Source organism: Thamnophis sirtalis, unplaced genomic scaffold, assembly GCF_051295495.1.
Source record: "Thamnophis sirtalis isolate CommonGarterSnake01/CBP01778 unplaced genomic scaffold, rThaSir2_p1.2 scaffold_1, whole genome shotgun sequence".
Lineage (NCBI taxonomy): Eukaryota > Metazoa > Chordata > Lepidosauria > Squamata > Natricidae > Thamnophis > Thamnophis sirtalis.
Window position 1 is genome coordinate 125,496,064 of NW_028261381.1, and position 22,254 is coordinate 125,518,317.

Genomic DNA, 22,254 nt, shown 5'->3' on the forward strand with positions numbered 1-22,254 from the left:
AATATATGGGGCAGGTGGAAGCGGGGGTTGGGGGTGGAACTCCTTTAATTTTATCTGTACTGCAGCAACTTTATGAATGACTAGTCCAATTCATATCCATGGCTAAGAATGAATTTGAATATGTCCTGGTCCAATACCTTAATTACCATACTGCACTCATTTCTTGTGACTGATTATATATTTTCAATTCTTCTGAGATCTTATATAACTGCTTATGTTATATAAAAAGAATAATGGAAACAAATTATTCTGGAATAGCTAGAGTTTCTGAGTGGCTAGTAGCAATGTATACCAAAGACTTTGACTATGCACAGCCTCTAGATTGTTGAACAGAATCAGTGAGAAAGATTTGTTATGTGATATCCTATTCACAGGTTCCTTAGGGGTACATGGTTGATTACTAATAGATTTGGGACAAGTATAACATACCTTTTTACATTTGACTCCCAATGCACAATTACCTATGATTCCACTATACTAAAGTTACATTTATTTATCAGAAAATCTCTAAGATTTTCTATTCTCTATGCTGCCTGAAATGAAACACTCCGCCCGGAGTCCTGCGGGATTGGGCGGTCTATAAATCGATTTAATAAATAAACAAACAAACAAACAAACATAGTGCCATCTGTTGTAAAATGGTACTTTTTTCCATTGTTTAAAATACACCTTCTTTGTTCTATTTCTGCTCTTTCATAGGAAAAATTGCTTGTTATGCAACAAGAGAGAGAAGCTGCTATTCATCAGTCTAAAAATCTAGAAGAAGAACTGCAGACTCTTCGTATTTATTACAGGTAATGCCATTTCTTATATATATAATTTTATTAAATTTATCTCACTATCCAAAGCGACTCTGGGCAGTTTACAGTACAATTGTAAATGTGTAAAAATAATGCAATATTATTCCTAAAGATTACAAATATGCAACAAAAAATGAATTAATATTCCAGAATTCCAGTCCACATCCATATTTCCTTTTAATATCATTTCAGCCTGACAAAGCTGTATCTTCAAATCTATATGGATGGCACTTTTCAAGCCTATTGTATTCCAAATGCCAGTGAACCAAGTGTCAAAGAGCAGGAAGCATTTCTGATGTAACATAATTTCTTGGACTGGAGGTTAATTTTGGGGGACCTCTGGTTTGCAGATCTTAGGTTACAGGTTGCCAAAGTCAGTCAGCATCAGGGCTGTTACTTAACATACCGATATAGCAGACTCAAATATCTTCCCCTTTTCAGTATTCAAATTTTCTCAGCTTATGCCTGCTGTTTAAGATTAGGATCATAACAAAAATGAGAAAGAAAAAATATTTCTTACCTAGAAAACTTTTTGAAAATACATAAAGAACCACTGACGTTTTATCCCACAGTTACATTGCGAATATATAGCTTACCTCTGACAAAATGTTTAGTTAATTAAAACAATAGTGAGTTTCATGAATGTTAGCTTTTAGCCAGATAGATAGATAGATAGATAGATAGATAGATAGATAGATAGATAGATAGATAGATAGATAGATAGATAGATACATACATACATACATACATACATACATACATACATACATACATACATACATACATACATACATGTCGGGCTTGTTATCCAATTGGTCTATTTTTCTGGGATATTGGCTGAGATTTTGTTGACAATAAATCAAAATGCAATATAATAACAACAGCTAACATTTTAATTTACCATCAAATGGCATTGCTTCAAATCTATAAAAATTAAAGAAAAGCTTCCAAAGAGATGGCAACTTGCCTTGATTACAAATTGTTTGCAAGAGCATCAATTAATATGTTGGTTTACAGGCAATGGACATAGACATAAACCATAACTATTCTTTCTTCTAAATTAAATCTATTCATAGATTTCAGAAAGTGCTTTTTTTAATGTTTGGCATGTTTAAAGAATCCCAAAAATCATCGATTTAAGTCACTTGGTCCAATTCTCTGCTCAATATTGGTAAACAAATTATAGAGGAAACAGAGTACTACAAGCTATGGAACAGGTGATATAACTGGCTCAAAAAGAGATGTAAAATTAATGCATAAGGAACACATTGCAAACACAATGAAAAGAGATGGCATATACTTAGAAAACAATAGAGATGGAAATATTGTATATAGGTGTATATATTGTAAAAATGAGAAAGGATGAAACAAAGAAGAATATGTATAAGATAATAGAATGGAAAATGGAAAACCCGAAATCAGAAAAAAGAAATACCGATAAGAAAGCTGTAAAAGTGTAATTGTGATTTTAATGTTTGGAAAAATGCTTCTTCCAAGTCATTCTAATGTTGAGCTGCTCTTATTGTAATGAACTTTTCCATGACTCAACTGGAATTTGCCTCCCTGTAATATAAGCCCATGATTCCATGTGCTAGACTTTGGGACAATAAATAACAAGTCTTGGCCTTTCTGTATGTGACATCCTTAAGCTCTATCTTTGAGCTCTATTTGCACATAATGTGCAGGTGTATGGGACAGGTTTTTCAGCACAATTTGGCAACAGCAGGAATTATTCTGGGGCAACTGCCAGAGATAGAATGCCATTACTACCTTCCTTAGGAACTCTAAGCATAATTTTGAAAGAAGTGTGGGATATGTACAATACTCATGCAGCTGGGTCTGTGAACTGTCCTTTAAATTCTCATCATCATTTCAGAAAGGCAGTACTTCACTGGCATTGTGGATAATAGATTAGGTACCCGTTCAACTCTTAACAAAATGCTGTTTCTGTTTCTGTTAGAATAATGATTTAGAGCAGAATCACTTAAATTTTTGTGGTAGACTTTGCCAAACCTTAGTTAAAGCATAGGATATACATCAAAGCTTTAAATATACAAATCAGATATATTCTTTGCTCTATCTGTCCACTGACCAAATTAAACTTGCTATCATCAAGAACATTTTGACAATTTATGACAGGAAAGCCAAGAATATGTAATTCTAAATTTAAATTTAATTATTTTTTTTAAAAAATAGGACTTCTAAAAAAATTAATACAATCTCTTTTGTGTAAGAAGAAAAGTAGTAGTATAAAACAGTGCAAAAGAGGGGCTACCCAAATTCTGTGAAAAATTGAGTCTTAATGAAATGCATTCTGTTTAGTATTAATCATGAAAAGATTTTATTAACCTGATTCAATAATGGAGAACTATTCCTAAAAAAATACTTTGCATAACTGCCATAAACTATATATATTGCCAGTTAAAATATTCTAATTTTCTAACTGCTGTATTTTCTTGGCAATGATTAATGCAAATAATAAAAACTGGATAGACAGGTAAATTATAATCCGTCTTCCTGTCAAAGGGAACAAAAATGAAACCAACAAAATCATAAAAATATTGCAAAAATAATATATATTGTAGGCTTTAAAAAAAAAAAGAATGATTAATCCCATAGAATGTGGGGTTATTCTTTTTATCTAAAATAATACAAAACCTTTGAGAGAGGTGTTTTGTAATGCACAGGAGAATGTAAGAAGCCTCTCTTTTTGGATTATTAAAGCAGCCATGTCTTTTGCAAGGCTCATGCAGTTGCTTTGGAAGCTGTTCTGTGTGCATGTGACAAATCGGGCAGCTTTGCTTTAACAATGATTTAATAATTCATTGTTTTAACATATCAGTCCTTTAACAAGTTGAAAATAGGGGCTTTGTATGTGTCCTTCTTCTTTCAAAGACTGCACTCTTCTGTTGGTTAAAGTCAGTCCCACTAGATAGTCCACCCATGTAGTTAATTTCATAGGAAGGCTAAAACTACTTTTAAGATTGGCTGTAAGAATAGAATCTGATTTGGCTGTACTTTTCCCTGCTTCCTATAGTCCAGTGAATTAGGGAGATGTCTGTTTGAGCTACTTTTGAACATTATCATAACAGTCTGGACTTTAAAAATGATTTAGCCATTGAAATGACCACATGCACAAGTCACAGCAAGTTGCTCACTTAATTTACCAGCCAATTCCCTGGACCTATGCCCTTTTTCATTACAATCTTTTGATGCATGCCCAGAAAATATCTATTCACAGATTACTTAATTTTCAAAATGATGGTTTAAGAAAAATACCATGCTTTACTACTAGCTCTTGGGAAAGAAATAAACAAGTTTGCTATTCCTGCAAGAACAACATAGAACAATCTAGCCAAATTCAGTTCCCTCTGGAACGAACTCCCCGCAGAGATTCGGACCCTCACCTCTCTCCAGGCCTTCCGAAAAGCCGTTAAAACCTGGCTGTGTTGGCAGGCCTGGGGTTGATGAGTCCCCTTCCCCTCTCGATTTGTGTGTCTGTTGGTTATTTTAAATGCTTGTATTTGTAGTTTTTGTGTTTCCCTTCCCCCCTTGGGTTTGTGAGCCGCCCTGAGTCCCGCTGGGAATAGGGCGGCATATAAATAAAACGAAACCCTAAACCCTTATTTGCTCTCACCCTATAGACAGAATCTTGACAGGCTAAACCTATTTTTACTACAAAGTTTATATCTATTCTCATTCACAGTACTCTGGGTAGTTCATAGTCTTGGAAATCAGACATTCTAACAGAAGCTAAATATGCCATTGAGCTATTGAAGGGATCTAACTATAGCAAAGAACTGATGATAATGTCTTCCATATCCAAATTGCATACCCTTTATTCAGAGAAAATGACTGCATCATCTTGTAGTCACCTACATGAGTACTGTGGTCCGCCAGCAGTCAGCGGAGCTGGTAGTAGAGTCGGACAGCAAGGAGGTTGGGGAGGAACATGGGCCAGTCTGGAGTCTGGGGAAGGCTTGGACGAGGGCTCTGGGTCAGAGGCAGAGCGGGGGCAGGGCCATCTAGTAGTTATGTGCTGCCTCCGGAGCCTCCAGAGTCAGACAGCAGCGAAGCAAAGGAACAGGCTACCCCGTTTCCAGTGCATGCACATTTAGAGCTGCTAGAAGCCAAGAACAGTTAAGACAGAAGGGACAACTTGGGAGTAAGGCTTGCAGGTGGTTGGCCCCTCCCACAGGACTTAAAGGAGGAGCAAAAGCACATGAGCCTTTGCAGGAAACAACTTGGTTCATGCTGCTCAGTTTACCTTCTGAAGCTCCATTTTGATTCTTTGCTCCATGTGGCTAAGCTAATTACTAAGCTAATTGCCAATTAAGTGTTTGGCAGCATTTCAAGGAAGATAAAGGTGGGTGCTTATCAGCCTTATCTTGAAAGACTTTGGCAGCCTACTTAGGACTCTTTACAACTATTTGGGACTCATTACGGGCTGTGAATGAAGATAATTCACAACCTTTGAAATAAAAAGAGGGTTTTGGGGACTAAGCATGTGCTTTTTACTGTATCAGGAAGCCTAGGTCAAAACTGGGACATGCCTATGATTACTAAGAAAGCTATGAATTCCTGAGTCTTTTAAGATCCTATCAACAGTTTCCCTAATTTGTCTCCACAGCCCAATTTATACCAGTCATCTGTGGAGTCAAATATGTAATAGCTGCAAACTCTCATGCAGGATTATTGCAACTCCATCCCTGGCCTGGAAACAATAGCTGCTAAAGTAGTCAAAACCCTGAAGGCTAAACCTTGAGATGCTCCTCCAATAGGGGAACATCCCCATCCTTGTCTTTAGTAGCCATGATGGCACAGTGGTTAGAATGCAGTACTGCAGGCTAACTCTTCCCCCAGCCAGGAGTTCAATCCTCATCGGCTCAAAGTTCACTCAGCCTTCCAGTGTTCCAAGGTCGGTAAAATGTGGACCCATATTGCTGGGGGCAACATGCTGAAATTTGTAAAGTGCTTGGAGAGTTTACAGAAGCACCATGGAGCTATATAGAAGTCTAACTGCTGTTGCTATTCAGCAAAGGGATGGGTCATACAAAACTAGAAAATTTGCTCACGCTGAAATGAATGTGTCAATATGGTTATTTAGTACTGTTCTCTTTACTCTATCTGTATGTGTGTCTATCTTCATACCATTTTGGATATCACTTTGTAGAATAAGGATGAAAATTATTTACTGCACAAGCATACATAGATTAAATAAAAAGTATTATATACAGTAGAAATGGTGTTTGGACTTGACAGTCTCATTTTATTCTTTAGAATGCTCCACAAAAGACCCTTCACACTTATACAAGGTGGGAGGCTAAACACTGGGAAGGAATAATCTTTTTCTCCTTTCCCATTAAGAGGAGGTCTTTGTTAACAACTCTCTACTGTGGGACACAATGTGATATGTCTCCATTCTGTTAATATGAAAGAATGTAACCTAGTGCAACTTGATACAGCACAACTGAAATGGTGCGAAGAAAAAATAAGGTAGTGCTAAGTGTTAAATTATATCTTAATACGATGTATTTTAAAAAACAGTGTTCACAATGCCCTTTTTATGTAGTTTAATCTTAGGACGTTTCCGATCATGTTTGAAAAAAGACTGGGAAGATCTCAACAGTCAGTTATTCTATTCATTTACTAACATTGCATGCACTAAATTCTAGATTAGGTATATGGCATGCAAAATGCACATTAAACTAAGACGCTAGCTATTGTATGGTTACAAAAAGGGACAGAAAAATTGAAAGCTTACTTGACTCGTGACCTCTGAAGACAAGTGTTTTTATTACAACAGGCTTTTCAGTGTTTGTTTTTGTATTGGTTAGGTTAGACATAGAAATTCCAAAAAGAACATGGGGTCTCCAAGTCTGTGTTTCCCTTGTAATTGTTACTGCAGAGATTGGAAGTGACTTGCCGAGGAGAATCAGCAGGAAGAGGGACAACCCTTTCCGTGGTCCATAGATTTTCTCTTCCAAATGCCTCCCAACAGTTTCAATAGCTTTTTTTTAATTCCTCCTCAACAGCTGGACTCCAAAATCTCAGAGTTCAGCCTTCCTGAAGTATGCTAGATGTGGGGGAAGACATATTCAGAATGAATAATCATTGGAGGTGTTACAAAGCCCCTCTTTCCATCTTTGTTCTAAAGGTGTTTTTTCATGGGACAACCATGACCTGGGTGACTGAGAATCTCTACAGTCTTTCCATCTTTCTTTTCCAATAAGTCCCTGAATTTCCAATATCTGCATGACTATGTTATGCCTATGAATCTGTTATTGGCCTTATTAAGCTGTTCTTCTAGCAGTTTTCCACTATTCTTAATTATTAATTTGTTAACAGTGTCATAGTATTTAAGCAGAAAAAAAGTAACAATAGTAATTGCACTTTTCTAGGAGTAGTTTACGATGAAGTAAATGAGTCTTATGTCTGAGTAGGCATTAATAGGGGACACGGTGGCTCAGTGGCTAAGACGCTGAGCTTGTTGATCAGAAAAGTTGACAGTTCGGCGGTTCGAATCCTAACGCTGCATAACGGAGTGAGCTCCCACTACTTGTCCCAGCTTCTGCCAACCTAGCAGTTTGAAAGCATGTAAAAATGCAAGTAGAAAAATAGGAATCACCTTTGGAGGGAAGGTAATTCCGTGCGCCTTTGGCATTTAGTCATGCTGGCCACCTGACCATGGAGATGTCTTTGGACAAGATTGGCTCTTCGGCTTTGAAATGGAGATGAGCACCTCTCCCTAGACTCTGGAACGACTAGCACGTGTGAGGTGAACCTTTACCTAGGAGTAGTTCACTATGAATTCGATGAGTCTTATGTCTGAGTAGGTGTAAATAAGTTAGTGTTAGGGGATAACTTCATCTTTTCCACCTGGCAGTTGAGATTTCAGGTTTTTTTCAATGTTATCCAACAAATCAAGTCATGGGATTGTGATCCAAAGCATCTGGAGAACACCAATAAGCAGGTGCATCAGCGGGATGCACCTGCTGACAAAAAGATCAGGTTGGAATCTATGTCCACACAGTTGAAACTCTGCCACTTTTTTAAATGCATCACATGCCAAGCATACAAAAATAATCTCATATAGCCACTATCTTGACTTTTTTGACTTCCCGACATGTCTGCCCCTGCATATCAGTAAGATATGTTTTCAGTTTAGTCATTCAACAGATGGATCAAATATCCCATTTTGGATAAGAATTAATTTTTAGTTGTATTACACATTTCTCCAAATTAGTAATCACTTGTGATACTATATGTCATTGAAATTGAATATTTTGATAGAGATATCAGTAGTTAGATATCCAGTTAATATAAGAAATATATTGCCATCAATTTTACACACACACAAAGAGAGAGAGAGAGAGAGAGAAAGAGAGAGAGATTTTATTCTACTGTATGTATAATTTTATACTATGTGGGATTTTATTTTTTAAAAAAACTGATTTCCTCAGCGGTTTGGCATGAATATTTCTACACAGGAGCCCTTATCACTAGAGGAGGTGTATTGACTTTGAAATTTTTCAGTTTTGACTATTTGTTTGTACAATTGTAAAATCTTACCCACCTTTAAGTAACTTTTTCTTAGTGCCTTCATAGAAACCTACAAGTTCTCGATATTCCAATTCCATTCCTATTTATCTAGTACACTTCTGTCTCCTCCATCAAATAATTCAAAGCAGCATCCCCAAAGCTTATCACCTATCTGGACACTGCTCCGCATCATCAAGTTATATCCCAGATTCATTCCCTTTTATTCATTTAATTAGATTTTTATCATATTTTCATGGCCACTAACCATTCTAGTGGCTTGATTCTTCCCAATAGAAATACCAAATCTAAAAAGTCTGAACTGCACCTATCTTTTCTTGTACATTAGAATACCCCAGGGATATTGATCAGAGAATATTCATGTCTATCTCAGGACATTAAAAAATGTAGGCAAACCTGAGGTTCCAGAATTACGCAGAACTTGCCAAAGCCTTGTGTTTGACTCCCAGAACATCTCCAAAAGTGACTACTTAATAAGTTTTTAACTTAACAAAAAAGAGAAAATACTAAATTGTTGTGGCCTAGGAGGATCCGGTTGAGCTGCTGATGGACTTGGATAGCGAGGAACCATATGAGTCTGTAGGGAAGATGTGGAGGACCCTGTGCAGGGTTCAGACTCAGAGCAGAGCCCAGAGAGGCTGGTTGGCCACCAGGAGGCGCCTGAGGCATGGAGCAGTGGGGAGGATTCAAGGCAGTTTGTCCCTGACGCAAGACTAAGAAGGGCGGAGAAACGGAAACAGCAGCTCTGGAGGCAGACTCAGAGACGATAATTAAGCCCAGGTGGTTGTGGCTTGGCCCCTCCCAAGAGAGTATATAAGTGGAGAAGTTGGGAGGGGTCATTTGCAGGACAGAACCATTTGAAACAGTATTGGAAAACTCTGTCTGTCTTGTATCTGTGCCTGTTGGATTTTGGGTTGCTGCCAACTATTCTTGCATGTGAGTCTTGTCTGGGCCTTTAGCCAAAGGAGTCGATAAAAAGTGATTAAAGAGTGGCAAACAGCCAAGCCTGTGTCTGGGTGATTCGCAGGCCAGAGGGGAGGGGGGTGAAGAACACTAAATACATAAAAAATATTTTTTCTACTAAAGCTCCCATATAATATTTTGCAGTCTTCAATTGGGCAAAATGCTGAATCACAAAGCAAAACTTTGTCAACAAAGATATCTCAAATGAACTATCTTACAGATAGTTCTGGTACTCCTGGGTTTTTTTTGTTTTTGTTTTTTTGCCATTTCATCATCTTTGCACTGTCTGCTCAGCACCGCCACCATACCGCTACTGTCAGTATGTAATTCTCATTTTCAACATTCCCTGACAGCTTCCCACAAATTAATGGGGAATGACTGCCAGCATTCCTTGCGACCTTCCCAAAGTCTTTCCTTGAGAGAAGTTTGCAAGGAGAAAGTCAATGGCGCCAGCCATTCATCAGGACAGCAATAGCAATAGCACTTAGATTTAGGTACTACCCCACACTCTGGGAAGCACACTCTGGGCAGTTTACAATGTCAATATATTGCCCCTAACAATCTGGGTCCTCATTTTACTGATCTCTAAAAGATGGGAGGCTGAATCAATCTGAAACATCTCAGGATTGAACTCCAAACTGCAGACAGAGTTTGCCTGCAATACTGCATTCTAACCACTGTACCAGGGTTCCTCATGCATTCCCTAGGTCCATCCTGTACTCTGTAGTAGCCACTTACCTGCCTGCAACAGAGAAGGGAGAGGAGAGATTTTCAACATTCACTGCCAGTTTCCCACTACAAAACCCAATAGAGAAACTAACCGAAGTAAGGAAGTTGCTTCTGCTCCCACTAATTTTTTTACCTGCCCATGGTTGTATATTCTGGAGGTATGGCCCCCAACCTTATGCACAAAGATCAAGACCATTCATTGGATGAAATAAGATTGCCCACATGGCTGTGAAATGTGATTGTGAATATTGCAAGTCCTTAGGCACATTTGCAGAGGATTGCATTTCATTTTTTTAATCAGTCATTTTGCCATCCAAGCTTCTTTCCTCAATTGCCCAGGCATCACTCTTATCTTCTGGTCAGAGCTGAGAGAGGATGTACAAGGGCTAATACATAGCATCTCCAAAGGATTTGCATGACTTCACAAAGGCCATGTTTGTATAAATAAATGTATGAAAATGGAGGCAGGAATATAAGCAACATAGGATATGCTAATGGGTGGTTTGTTCATTCCAACAAGGGCCATTCAATATGAAAACTTTCTACGCTCAGTTGAAGATGCTTTTATCAACTATAACTCTTGAATGACACTTTTACTTGAAGTCTTTAACTGATGTGAAATTTGTGTCATATCTTATCTTGTTACAAGGCTTATGATCATTCTGTGAATTCTATTGCCCACCCACCCCCCAAAGCAAGATTATTCGCTATGTTAGTTTCTACATTGCTGTAAATGAGGAATCTGTTGCTAACAGATTGTGAAATTGAAAGAAACTCAGATTTGTTCATATTGGTTTTATGTTGCTTCAGAAAAAGCTGCTTTAAATTCTTCAGCAAATTCTTTGAGAGGATAATAGTAAAAAAGAAAAGCAGGGTTTAGAAGGAGGCCAGTGTGGAATCACAATAGTATGCCCACTGTTACAAGACAGAAGGCAACAATAGTATCACAAAAGCTAATCTATACTGGTATTAAAACTAATGATGTTATAGATAATAGAAGTCATCTGATCTTTAGGTTTCCAGGGTGCAGTTCTCTGACCCTAAGTTATTACTGAATAACTTCTCTAAAGTTGCCCCACCACCACACATACAAAAACATGCAACTTTAACAACTTTAGCTAGATGTATAATTTTATAATTTTTTAAGTATTTGAAAGTTTTTGGTTTCTATATTTTAATAATAGGAAGAAATGTGGCAATGGTACAATTAAAGAACTAACAGAAATATTTTTGAAGATTTACATGCAAATTTCATGCTAATTTGCTTATCCAGTGAGTTTTTTATCATATGTGGTATAGTTTGTTTCTGAACTAAGCTCCGAATATATACTTATTATAGAAGTTTAATTCCTTAGAGAAGCAAAAGGATTAAAATTACCTCACATTGTGAATCATAACTGAAATATAAAACATATTTTGTTGTTGTTTTTTAAATTGCTATCTAATCAGGAAAAGAGGCCTATTTGTTTCTTTCAGTACTGGATTTCATTGAACAGCAATCCAATGTGGTGCATTCTTAATCCCAATAGATTGTTTTTTAAATTTTCCTATCCAAAGAAAAGAGATCTGAGGGGAAATTGCATTATTGAGACCACTAATTTCAAATAAATATTGTGGAGAAACTAATCTGCAATCCCTTCCTGGAGATAGCATGAGCAAGATCATATCTGGCATTTTATTTCATGTAAGAATCATTGGGGCTTCTATCCCAATCTGACTTTCTCATCATTGGAAGTTTTGTTTCAGCAAAACTGATAACTCCCAAACAAATTAAAGGTATGATTTTATTTCCCCTGAAATCAGTTGGATATGTTTCACCTGAGAACTACTAAAATACATCGTATTAATGTTAATGAATACTGGCAGACATGGATTATGAAACATTAAATTATGAATCTGTTGTTCTTAAATTGGTGGTTAGAACAGCAGGCATGCAAGCTGTTTGGTAAGTTGTGCTTTCTGAAAATCAAAATGATAACATAAATGGGAAATTCTAACAGTTTTTCCAGAACCCATTGGCATCATACTTCCATATATTTACTTTCTTGGTTTATATACTGTAATCCCAAATAACATCCGAAATGGGTGGGAATCAATAGATATAGCATTCTGGAAAAAGTGGGTTTTTAAAGACAATTTATAAATTCCAAAAACTACTCTGGACAGTATGCAAAGATTAAAAACAAGGACAGTAGTATTTCTCAACCTTTAAGATGTGTAGATTTCAACTCCCAGAATTCCCTAACCAACCATGCCAGCTGGGGAAGCCTGGGATTTGAAGTCCATGCATCTTAAAGTTGCCAAGGTTGAGAAACACAGTTTTAACAAAACCCTAACAATCGAGACCACAAACACAATCCAAACTATAAGGGACAACATCAAACAACATTACCAGCAGAACATGACTAATCAAACAGAGCAAACACCTGGGAGGACAACTGGGTCTTTAATTCCTTAATGAAGGCTAACAGGAACAGGGCGTCCCTAATCTCTGAAGGATTGCTATTCCATGGGCCTTTTTTTTAACCTGCACTGAACTCAGACCTTCAGTTATTAGCACTCTGGGAGTTCCAGGCCAACAAGACAACATACAGGCTCTATTCTGGCCACAGTATTATGCAGTGCCCAGTATTGAATTTGTTCCACAAAACTGGGTTATATTTACACACTGTTTCCCTTCAGAACATGCTGCAACACTACTAGTGTTGTGTGTTGAAGGGAAGGTTAAAGGGTTTTTTGGTAGCATCTTCACGGTACATGTATTGAACTTCACACTTAAATAGTCATCAAAGAAACTTATGCTAGAAAAGTTAGCTGAGAATGTAATAAAGGACCTTGGCTCCAGTATGCATGTCAGTGCTATTCTTTTCAGCAACATGTGTTTAAGGGAGTTTGCTTTATGCCTTACATCTTTTAAAAGTATGTGGATGTGTTTTAACTGCCGCAAAATTCTCCAAGCCAGTCATGGCCGACTGACAGTGAATATACAAATAAAAGAAATGACCTTAAAATAACATTAGCAGTTTGACATATGCCTACAGAAGCTAGGCAAGTCAGAGTGATCCCATTAGCTCAATGTGATCCCATTAGTTGAATTGTTCTGTCTGTCTCTTTTCATCTAAGGAACAGTTCTCACATTCCATTTGTCAGTACTTGATGAGGCAGGCTGCTGAAATTCTTCTCCACTGGATAGTTGTTCACTCTTAGAAGTTTGAACTTTTCTCCTTGGGTGCCCCTGAGATCATCTTTAAAGTGCCCCAGAAAAATTTTTGAGGAAGAATGGTTTCATTTCAAGACAGAATTATGTGATATGCTTTAATTTTTGAGTGCACTTTTCTATGTTCCGGAAAATTACAGCACATTTAAGTCTCTTGTAAATCGCACGGCTTGGACAAAGAACGCCTTTCATTCCAAAAAGATAGTTTCTAGGATTGACAGCTTTTATTGTCTATTCACTTTTAATCACGAGCTTTCAGAACAATTTTGTTAGAATTTTTCATTCTCAGAAGCATTACCGTATTTTTTGGAGTATAAGACGCACCCTTTCCCCCCCAAAAAAAGAATGGAAATCTGGGTGCATCTTATACACTGAATACAGCATTTTGGCCTCCTGAAAGCTTGCCCCTTCACCAAAAGGGATGTGCAGAGGGTTTGGGAGGCCTGCAAAGTGCTCCTGGAGGCTGGGGAAAGCAAAAACCAGGCCATTTTTTGCTCTTTCTCCCCCCTCCAGCCCCCAGGAGCACTCTACAAGCCTCCTAAAGCTCTCTTTTTTTTCTTTCTTTTTTTTGCAAAAATGCCCTTTTTTGGCAAAAAATGGGGCCATTTTCATGAAAAACGTGCTATTTTTTGCTCATTTGGTGGGAAACAATCCCCAGGAGCACTTTGCAGGCCTCTCAAACTCTCTGCATGCCCTGTTTTTCACAAAAATTGAAGCATGCAGAGGGTTTGGGAGGTCTGCAGAGTGCAAAAACTTTTTTTAATTTACCTCTTCAAAATCTTGGTGCGTCTTATACTTTGAAAAATATGGTAGGTATTTTATAGGTGGAAGAGCTTATGTAAAAGTCATAATGACACAGTCTTGGTTCTTTCTAAAACATTTGTTTATAATCAAATTGTGAAGAAAATACGCTACATTCTACATTAGCATTTGAATTGATTGGAATACATATACACCCACACATCCACACTCTCTCTCACTCAGACATAGTCAGTGCTTTCAATTCAGTCTCAACTGGTGATGATTGTGCTGGACAACTTCCTGCAGTTTTCTTGGCAAAGTTTCGTAAGTGGTTTGCCATTGCCTCTTTCATACTGCTGAGAAAGAATGACTGACCCAAAGTTGCCCAGATGTCTTTGCACCTAAGGTAAGATTAGAACTCACAGTCTCCCACTTTCTAGCCTGGTGCCTTAACCACCACACCAAATTGATTATCTGATAACATTTACGGTGAATCTATTGTTATTATGACTGGAAAGATGTTGAATTAGATTTAGGAAACAACCTGTTTTTTCATATAATTTAAAATAGGTACTTCTAGACTTAAAACATAATTAGTAGTTATGCCTAAGTAAGCCTGATAATCTCTTTTGCTTAAAAATGGATATTAATGTTCTCCCAATTAACAGTATTTATTTCAGAGAATCTGGAATCATTCTTTGTTTTAATTTTGTTGAGAACTTTTGTTCTACTTATATCCTTATGCTGAGGGCACATATCTCTTTCTTAGGAAAGTGTATGTTTATACTGGTATATTGGTAGATGGGCTATAAGGAAATACACTTGTAATTGAGCAAACTCTGGCTGGTAACTTTCACCTTTTTGCAGGATATTATACTTAACATTAGCATTAACATACTGCAGAATTTATTTGAGTGTTAAAACATAAGGGGCAGGAGCAATTCCTTCACCAAATGACCTATGCAATATTCATCTTGGGCTTGGGTTCTATTCCTTATCATATCATAACCATCAATGTCTACTAGTGTTTATATGCACTAATGCCCTGTTCAGTCACATTTGCTACCACTGGTAGCACCTAGATATTTAATTGTCTCTTTTACAAATGAGGAAGTGCGCCCCTTGGGGACATGTTTTGTGCAAGAGATAGACCCAAACTTTGGAATACATTTTCCCATGCTAAAAAAGTAGAAATTAAAGCACTCTTCAAAACGTGCCTGAAATTCAGGGGAATCTTTGTCCCTGATTCTGTCCAAAACTCATATGTTAATTTACCTCTTTAGTTAGGTACTTATTTAAATGAAGAAAGCCACAGAAACTAAAGGAAATATCATTACTGAGTATCTAGCCATGTAGCTGTAGCACTATCAAATAAGTAAGTATATAGATTCTGAATTATTAAAATAAACACAGAATCCATCAATATGAGAGGATGCTTATCTAAAAAAAAACCAACCAAGTGTAAACCAAATTACAGGTAGTCCTTGACTTACAACAGTTTAGTGACCATTTAAAGTTACAGCACCACTGAAAAAACTGACAAGTTTTTCATACTATGACCGTTGTATCATCCTGATGGTCATGTGATCAAAATTCAGATACCTGGCAACTGACTCATATTTATGAAGGTTGCAGTGTCCCAGGGTCATGTGATCACCTTTTGTGACCTTCTGACAAGCAAAGCAAATGGGGAAGCCAGCCATGTCACTAACGTAATAATTTTCACTTAACAACTGTGGTAAGAAAGACCGTAAAATGAAGCAAAACTTACCTAACAAATATCTCACTTGGCAACATAAATTTTGGGCTTAATTATGGTCATAAGTCGAGGACTACATGTATGTTATTAGAGTTATCTACTAAAAACAAAGGACTCAGTGGTGGCTCAGTCACTAAGACACTGAACTTGTCTACCAGAAAGGTTGGCAATTCAGCGGTTCAAATCCCTAGCTCCATGTAATGGAGTGAGCTCCCATTACTTGTCCCAGCTTTTGCCAACATAGCAATTTGAAAGCTTGTAAAAATGCAAGTAGAGAAATAGGAACCACCTTTGGTGGGAAGGTAACAGTGTTCCATGCACACAACGTTCTGGCCACATAACTACAGAGGCGTCTTTGGACAATGCTGGCTCCTCGGCTTTGAAATGGAGATGAGCACTGTCCTCCCCCAGAGTCGGGAATGACTAGGACAAATGTGCGTAGGGAACCTTTACCTTACTGAAAACAAGTAACTAGCTATAAAGCTTTGTAACTTTTCATGTAACACTTGCATTTTAAAATATAAAAATATGAACATTGGTATTTTTATTAATAGTATTATTCAGAAAAATGAAACAGTAGAACTTATCTAGACAAATGGACATAGAGATAAAATTGCTGTTCTTTGTAAAATAATACCTGGTGAAAGGAGTGAATTATGTTGACACCATTTTTTATTTTTGTTTCAATGAAATCAGTGTAGACAATAGATTACACTTGTCTATTGGTAGCAAACAAAAGCTAACCTAATTAGCTTTTGCTAAGCTGTTATTTTGTTAAGTCTAAGGAAATAAGTTAAATTGTACATTGTATTAGTTTAGCTATTTATTCATCGTACAATTAAAAGTACGAGCAAAAGTAGCGTTCTTCTGGGATATCATACACATTTCTGAATCAAGCTTTTGTCCTCCAAACAGACTTAGCATTACAACAGCTTTTAGTGCAAGTTATTACAATTCTTTTTGCATAAAACAGGTCATTCAGAGTTCATCTGTAGGTGGAGCAGGGAAGGTGGATTGGGGGACAGTTCTAATAGATCTATTTCAATAATTAAGTCATGCATTTTTTTTCCTCAACAAAACCTGTAAGTCGGGTTTAGCCAGGTGGGAACTAGGTTTTTTTAATGGCTGTTATCTTTGTCAAAAGGAATATTATGAAAATAAGGAATTGCTGTGAATATTTTAACACTTGACTAAACAGAGGAATAATTCTACAATTTGTGAAACATACTTAGTTACCCACACCCTAAATTTAATGCAGTTTGTATTGATTATTCCTTTATTAAGCCCATTCAGTATCTTTGAAATTATTTAGTAAGTAGAATTAATGAGGTTAACAGTAAACTAGTAGTACCACCTTTCTCGTGTATTATTATATTAATACTGTAATACTGGCATCACTGGTGGGTTGCAGGCGGTACGCCCTGGTATGGGCGTACTGGAGCCTGCCCAGAGCACCGTGTACCATTCTGGTATAGTGCTCCGGAGGGCCAACCCGCCTGCCCAAGCTCCTTACCTGTTTTTTAAGCCTTTGGTGCTTCTGCACATGTGTATGGCACCTGCGCAATGCTCTGCTGAGCAGCTGGAGTATCGCAGAGGCTTGCAGAAGCGTTGCAGGCACGTACCACGCATCCACGCATGCCCGCATCTATGTGGGTGACGCTGGGGCCGTTCCTACCTTAGAGGTTGGAACGGAATCCGGAACCCACCACTGACTGGCATGTACTTGAATGAATCCATATTTCTTAAATCCATATTTTGGAAAAGGTGAACCACAAACCCACTTTAACTTTAGAAATTATGTCAGGAATATTTTCAAACCAGAATACTACACGGAACAATAGTAACATTATTCTTCTGTAGAATAAAAGATTTTATCATCTTTTATCCAGAGGAATGAAATAAAGAAGCTGCATTGGAAATAGTGGGTTCTGAACAATGTCCCCTGTGTTATTTTCATAGGGTAAATTTTATTAAGCTAATTAATGGCAAACCACTTCTGAAAAAAAATTGTTGAGGAAATTGCAGGGACTTGTCCAGACAATCTTCAAAAATTGGATAAGATTAAATGAAGAAAAAGATATCTCATAGATATTCACACATATTGAGTTATCAGAGTTCTTTAATATGAATGCAGAAGAGGCAACAAAAGATTAAGAGAATTGTTTTAATTAAAAAATGATTGTAAACTTCTTTACAATAAACATTATGAAAAAAACCCAGAGTATTATGGTGCTGCATAAAAACACACACAGTTTATATCACATTTTAAATGGGCAAATTCTGTCCATAAACACAAGCTTTCATTGTCAAGTAGAAAGCTGCAAATTCCCACCCCCTCCCAAAAAAATCCCCTACATTTACACGCAATATATAATTGAACTATGCATGTTGCTATAGCAAGCTGTCTAAAGTAAGGACAAAAACATAGGATTCCTCAACTTTTTTGAGCTAAAAAAACAATTCTGGAGACGGCAGACTTTTTTCAGAGAAATAGTAATACAAAATCATAATCATAATGTAGTTATTGCTATTACCATGGAAAAACAAAGAAAATGACTGCCATCGTGGCCAATCAAAAAATATCCATTTAGTTTAACTGATGAGGTTGTTCCTTGCTACCCTCTCTAACTTCCCACGATGCCCATGGCCCTTAAAAAACTTACTTTATCTGTTTACAACTTTTTAAAAATATATAATGGGTTTGGAGACATGGTGGCTGCCCAAGAAGTTACTATGATGTTATGTTGGTAATTCCAGCAGATAAATGTCTATGTTACCACATGCTAATGACTTTCTTCTGAATATACTACGGACCACCACCAAAAGACCATGTTTTCCTTTAAACTTTAACTAGGGTATCTGCTTTTTAGTTAAGTCCAGTCAATCTGACTCCAAGGACATGAACGTTTGATATTAATTGAAAGAAGAATAATGTAGTGGCCTGTTTCAAAAATTTTATTCTTGAGCCGTTAACATGATCAAAAAGATCCACTGATGAAAAGATTTCTCACTGTTCTAAAATGTGCAGCCAGATTGGTTACTTGTCTTGCATATGCCATGCCTGCCTGAACCTGGTGGACAAGGGGAATATTTTAAGCATTGTAGGTTTCCAGAGTAGCTGTGGGGTTGGGTAGCTTCAAAATCAAAATAATAAATAAATGAACAAATAAACACATACCAATCAGTAGATCAATTCCTGTGTTACCTAGATTGCTAATTATGTAGTATAAGCGGCTGAGGCGAATTTAACCTCAGTTGAAAACATTATTTTGGTTGCAACAAAGTTTAATACAGGTTTTTTGATCACTAAAATCTTTTCTCACTCAAAATCTGTACTCCACCCTCCCAACTGCTATCATACAAATATGAAGTATATAAAGAGATGCTACTCTTTTTCATGCATTCCTGGATGGGGAGAGGGGCGGGGAATAGTATTTGGCCCAGCTGTTTCCATCTCATTTCCAATCACATATTTCTATTGAATTTTATGTGTTGAAGTTATCCTTCTTCAGTGACAAAACTCCTAAATTTGTGTAGACTCCATACACAATTGAAAATCCTGCAATAACACCTGACTTAGCTATATGAGCTGGAATACCAATGAGATCATTTCCATTCTGCCCAAATTGCAACATGGTGGATGCATTAATATAATTATCTTCTCTGGGTCACATTTCTAGGCAATACTATTTTTTGTGAGATGGGCAGCTATAAATTTGATTGATAAATAATATAAGGATTGAACAAGAGTGTGCGCATTCTAAATATATGCCTAGGTTACCAATGAAAAATATAGTTTCCAAAATTTCTTCCATATCAAAAACATCTTTATCTTCCCTATTCCAAGAATTTTGCTTGAGGAAAATCTGTGCTGCACACAGGGGATTGGCTCCAAAGTTTTATTTATACTATTTAAAAGGTCTAATCCAATGACCAAGTACAGGAAGAAATAAATTAAATCAAAGAAATAAATTAAACAGTTTTAATACATAAGAAGAAAAAGAAAGTTAATAAATAAATCTGCAGTTAAGGAAAACAATTTGAGGACTAAAAAGTCTCAGATTTGAACTCAGTTCATGCCATTTTCTTGGCAGGAATATGGATGTGGTTTCCTATTGCCTTTGAGGGCTATTTTTGTAAACTCAGTCTGGTTTCAGCATGTAATTGGACTGTTTAATTGAACAAGAACAGGGATAGGCAAACTGATCTCACTTTTTCTCCAGATAGTTATCTAAGGAAGACTGTAGTTATAGCCCAAAATTCCTTGTGGCACAACATAGCCTATGTCTGATCCCCTAATTCAGTTTAAAACAATTAATTGCAACACTCCGAGCTTCAATCCAGCTTATTATTTACCCTCATGTTTTCAAAACAAAGCTCAGGTTTTGGAAGGCATTTTTTTTTAACTAAAGTCTTTTTAAAGTAGAGGATTTTCACTGATAGGTACAGAGGGCAGTTGAATATCCTTTATCCAAAGTCAGCTGAAATAAAAAAGCATTTTGCATCAGGGCCATATAATGACTGAACAAATTCTGAAAAGAGAAGGAAGATAAAAGTTCTTTTAAGAGTTCTTTAAGGTATCAGTTTGATAACAACCAAAACACCTTTACTGCCATTAAATATTTACCAAGACTTGGCTTTCAGGAGAGGGGCAGTTTAGAGTAGTGTGCTTGGCTCCATGCATTGGTATTGATTAGCTATCAGAAGGACATGGTTAATGAATAACTTTGGGTATCACTGAGCACTCAACATTGTTGTCAAGACTACTCTTTTTTTCCTCTTCTCTTACCTGAAAATGACCTAAATTAAAGTCAGTTGGAATTGACACTAACCCTGCCACAGATTGCTCAAGAATCTTAGGGAATAAACAAAAGACTCTGGAAAATAAGTTGATTGATGCTTAAGCAATCCATTCTAGTGGCCCTTGTCATCCCTACTGGACTTTAGAACTAAACATGTTTACATTTAATTAGAAAGAACACACACTTTACATCACATGGAAGCTATCAATATCGAATTGGAATTGATTTCCACTTTGTCTCGCTAGTGAATCACTATTTCCTTTTTATTTTCAAAACATCAGCTTGCAAAATGAGCTGTATAAATTTTAAAGCAGAATAAACCTATTCCGTAGAGATGATAATGAAAGTAAACGGCAACTAGTACAGCTGCAAATTGAGCTACTTTTTTTAGAGATGTTTCAACTGCTTGACGTGAATTGTAGTGCGAAGGAAACGGCACTGTTGGTTCCATTAAATCTCCAAGATTTGGAGACCTTACTAAGATATTGTTGTTGAAACATTTAACTGAATGGGCCCTTCACCACCTTCTTCTTGGTGTGCTATAAATTGGTAGAGCTATTAATTGAAATATATATTTTAAAGGGTGGACTCAAATGATACGTTGTCAGAATGTTTCTGCAGAGTTTAGATTTTACTTTTTTACCCTTTGTATCAAATTTGAATTATCATGTTTAGCTTTCCTAGTTGCGAACGTCATGCAGCCATCTATTTAACATGCCACCCACATGACCACGGAAAGTGTCTTCGGACAATGTTAGGACTTCAGCTGTGAATCGGAGATCAGTATCACTCTCTTAACGTTGAACACAACTGGCAAGGGGGACCTTTACCTTTTTTATAGTTGGGTATATAGCTTCATCCTATGAATCCTTTTGTAAATGCAAATCTCCACATGTAGCATTAAAAAATAAAAACTACCCCACCTTTGAGACAACTATGACCTGGATGACTGAGACACTTCTTAAACAACTGGATGATTATTTTGTAAGTTAGCTAGATTCACATGTTGTGTTGTTACATGATAAACATTATATGCCTTAGATGTCATGCATACCCAATCAGTTATGGTTTACCAACAAAAATGTTATGTGTATTCAGTCACAGAATGCTACCCTAAAATAGGCTTTGGTCTCTAATCCAATAAGATTCTTCTTTTAAAAAATTTAATATTTGAAAGTAGCATGCTTATTTCTTCAGCTTGTAGCTCAGGATACTACTTTGAAATGCTTTTTCTTTTTCACTTATGGCAAAATCATGTTTAATATATTTTATCTGTTATTCTTCTAGCTACTTTTTATTTCTTTATACATTATTTATAATTTCAAAATGTCCTTATTTAATTGAATAGATACTTCACATCATTTTCAAACAACCTCAGGTGGTAAGTGTAATGACATGCCAATTCCTTGACCTTTAACTTTTAGATTCCCATTAAATCAGCTGTATTTTACTTATGCATTCCTGGTGAGTTTTAATTTCTATATGAAATGGCAATCTGGTTGTGCTTCTTTTTTTGTTCAGAAATAAAAGGACATAGCCAATAAACTTAATGCAGGATTTGTTTGTTCTTCTTGCTTTTCAGTAGAAAAAATAGTTTTTATTTCATTTTACACTTACACAGTAATTTAGATAAGTTCAGTCTATATACCCAATGTTTGTAAATGAACAAGCTTCTAACAAAAC

At 36.7% G+C, this 22,254-nt stretch overlaps 1 protein-coding gene across 3 annotated transcripts in view; it reads left to right on the top strand.

Moving 5' to 3' along the window:
* MIPOL1 (mirror-image polydactyly 1) overlaps window positions 1-22,254 on the top strand; it is a 200,777-nt gene that overhangs the window by 151,962 nt on the left and 26,561 nt on the right. For all 3 annotated transcript variants that reach the window (XM_087723788.1, XM_087723786.1, XM_087723792.1), the window contains one exon: window positions 700-794. In XM_087723788.1, the coding sequence (XP_087579914.1) occupies window positions 700-794 (95 nt within the window). The remainder of the gene's footprint in view (window positions 1-699; window positions 795-22,254) is intronic.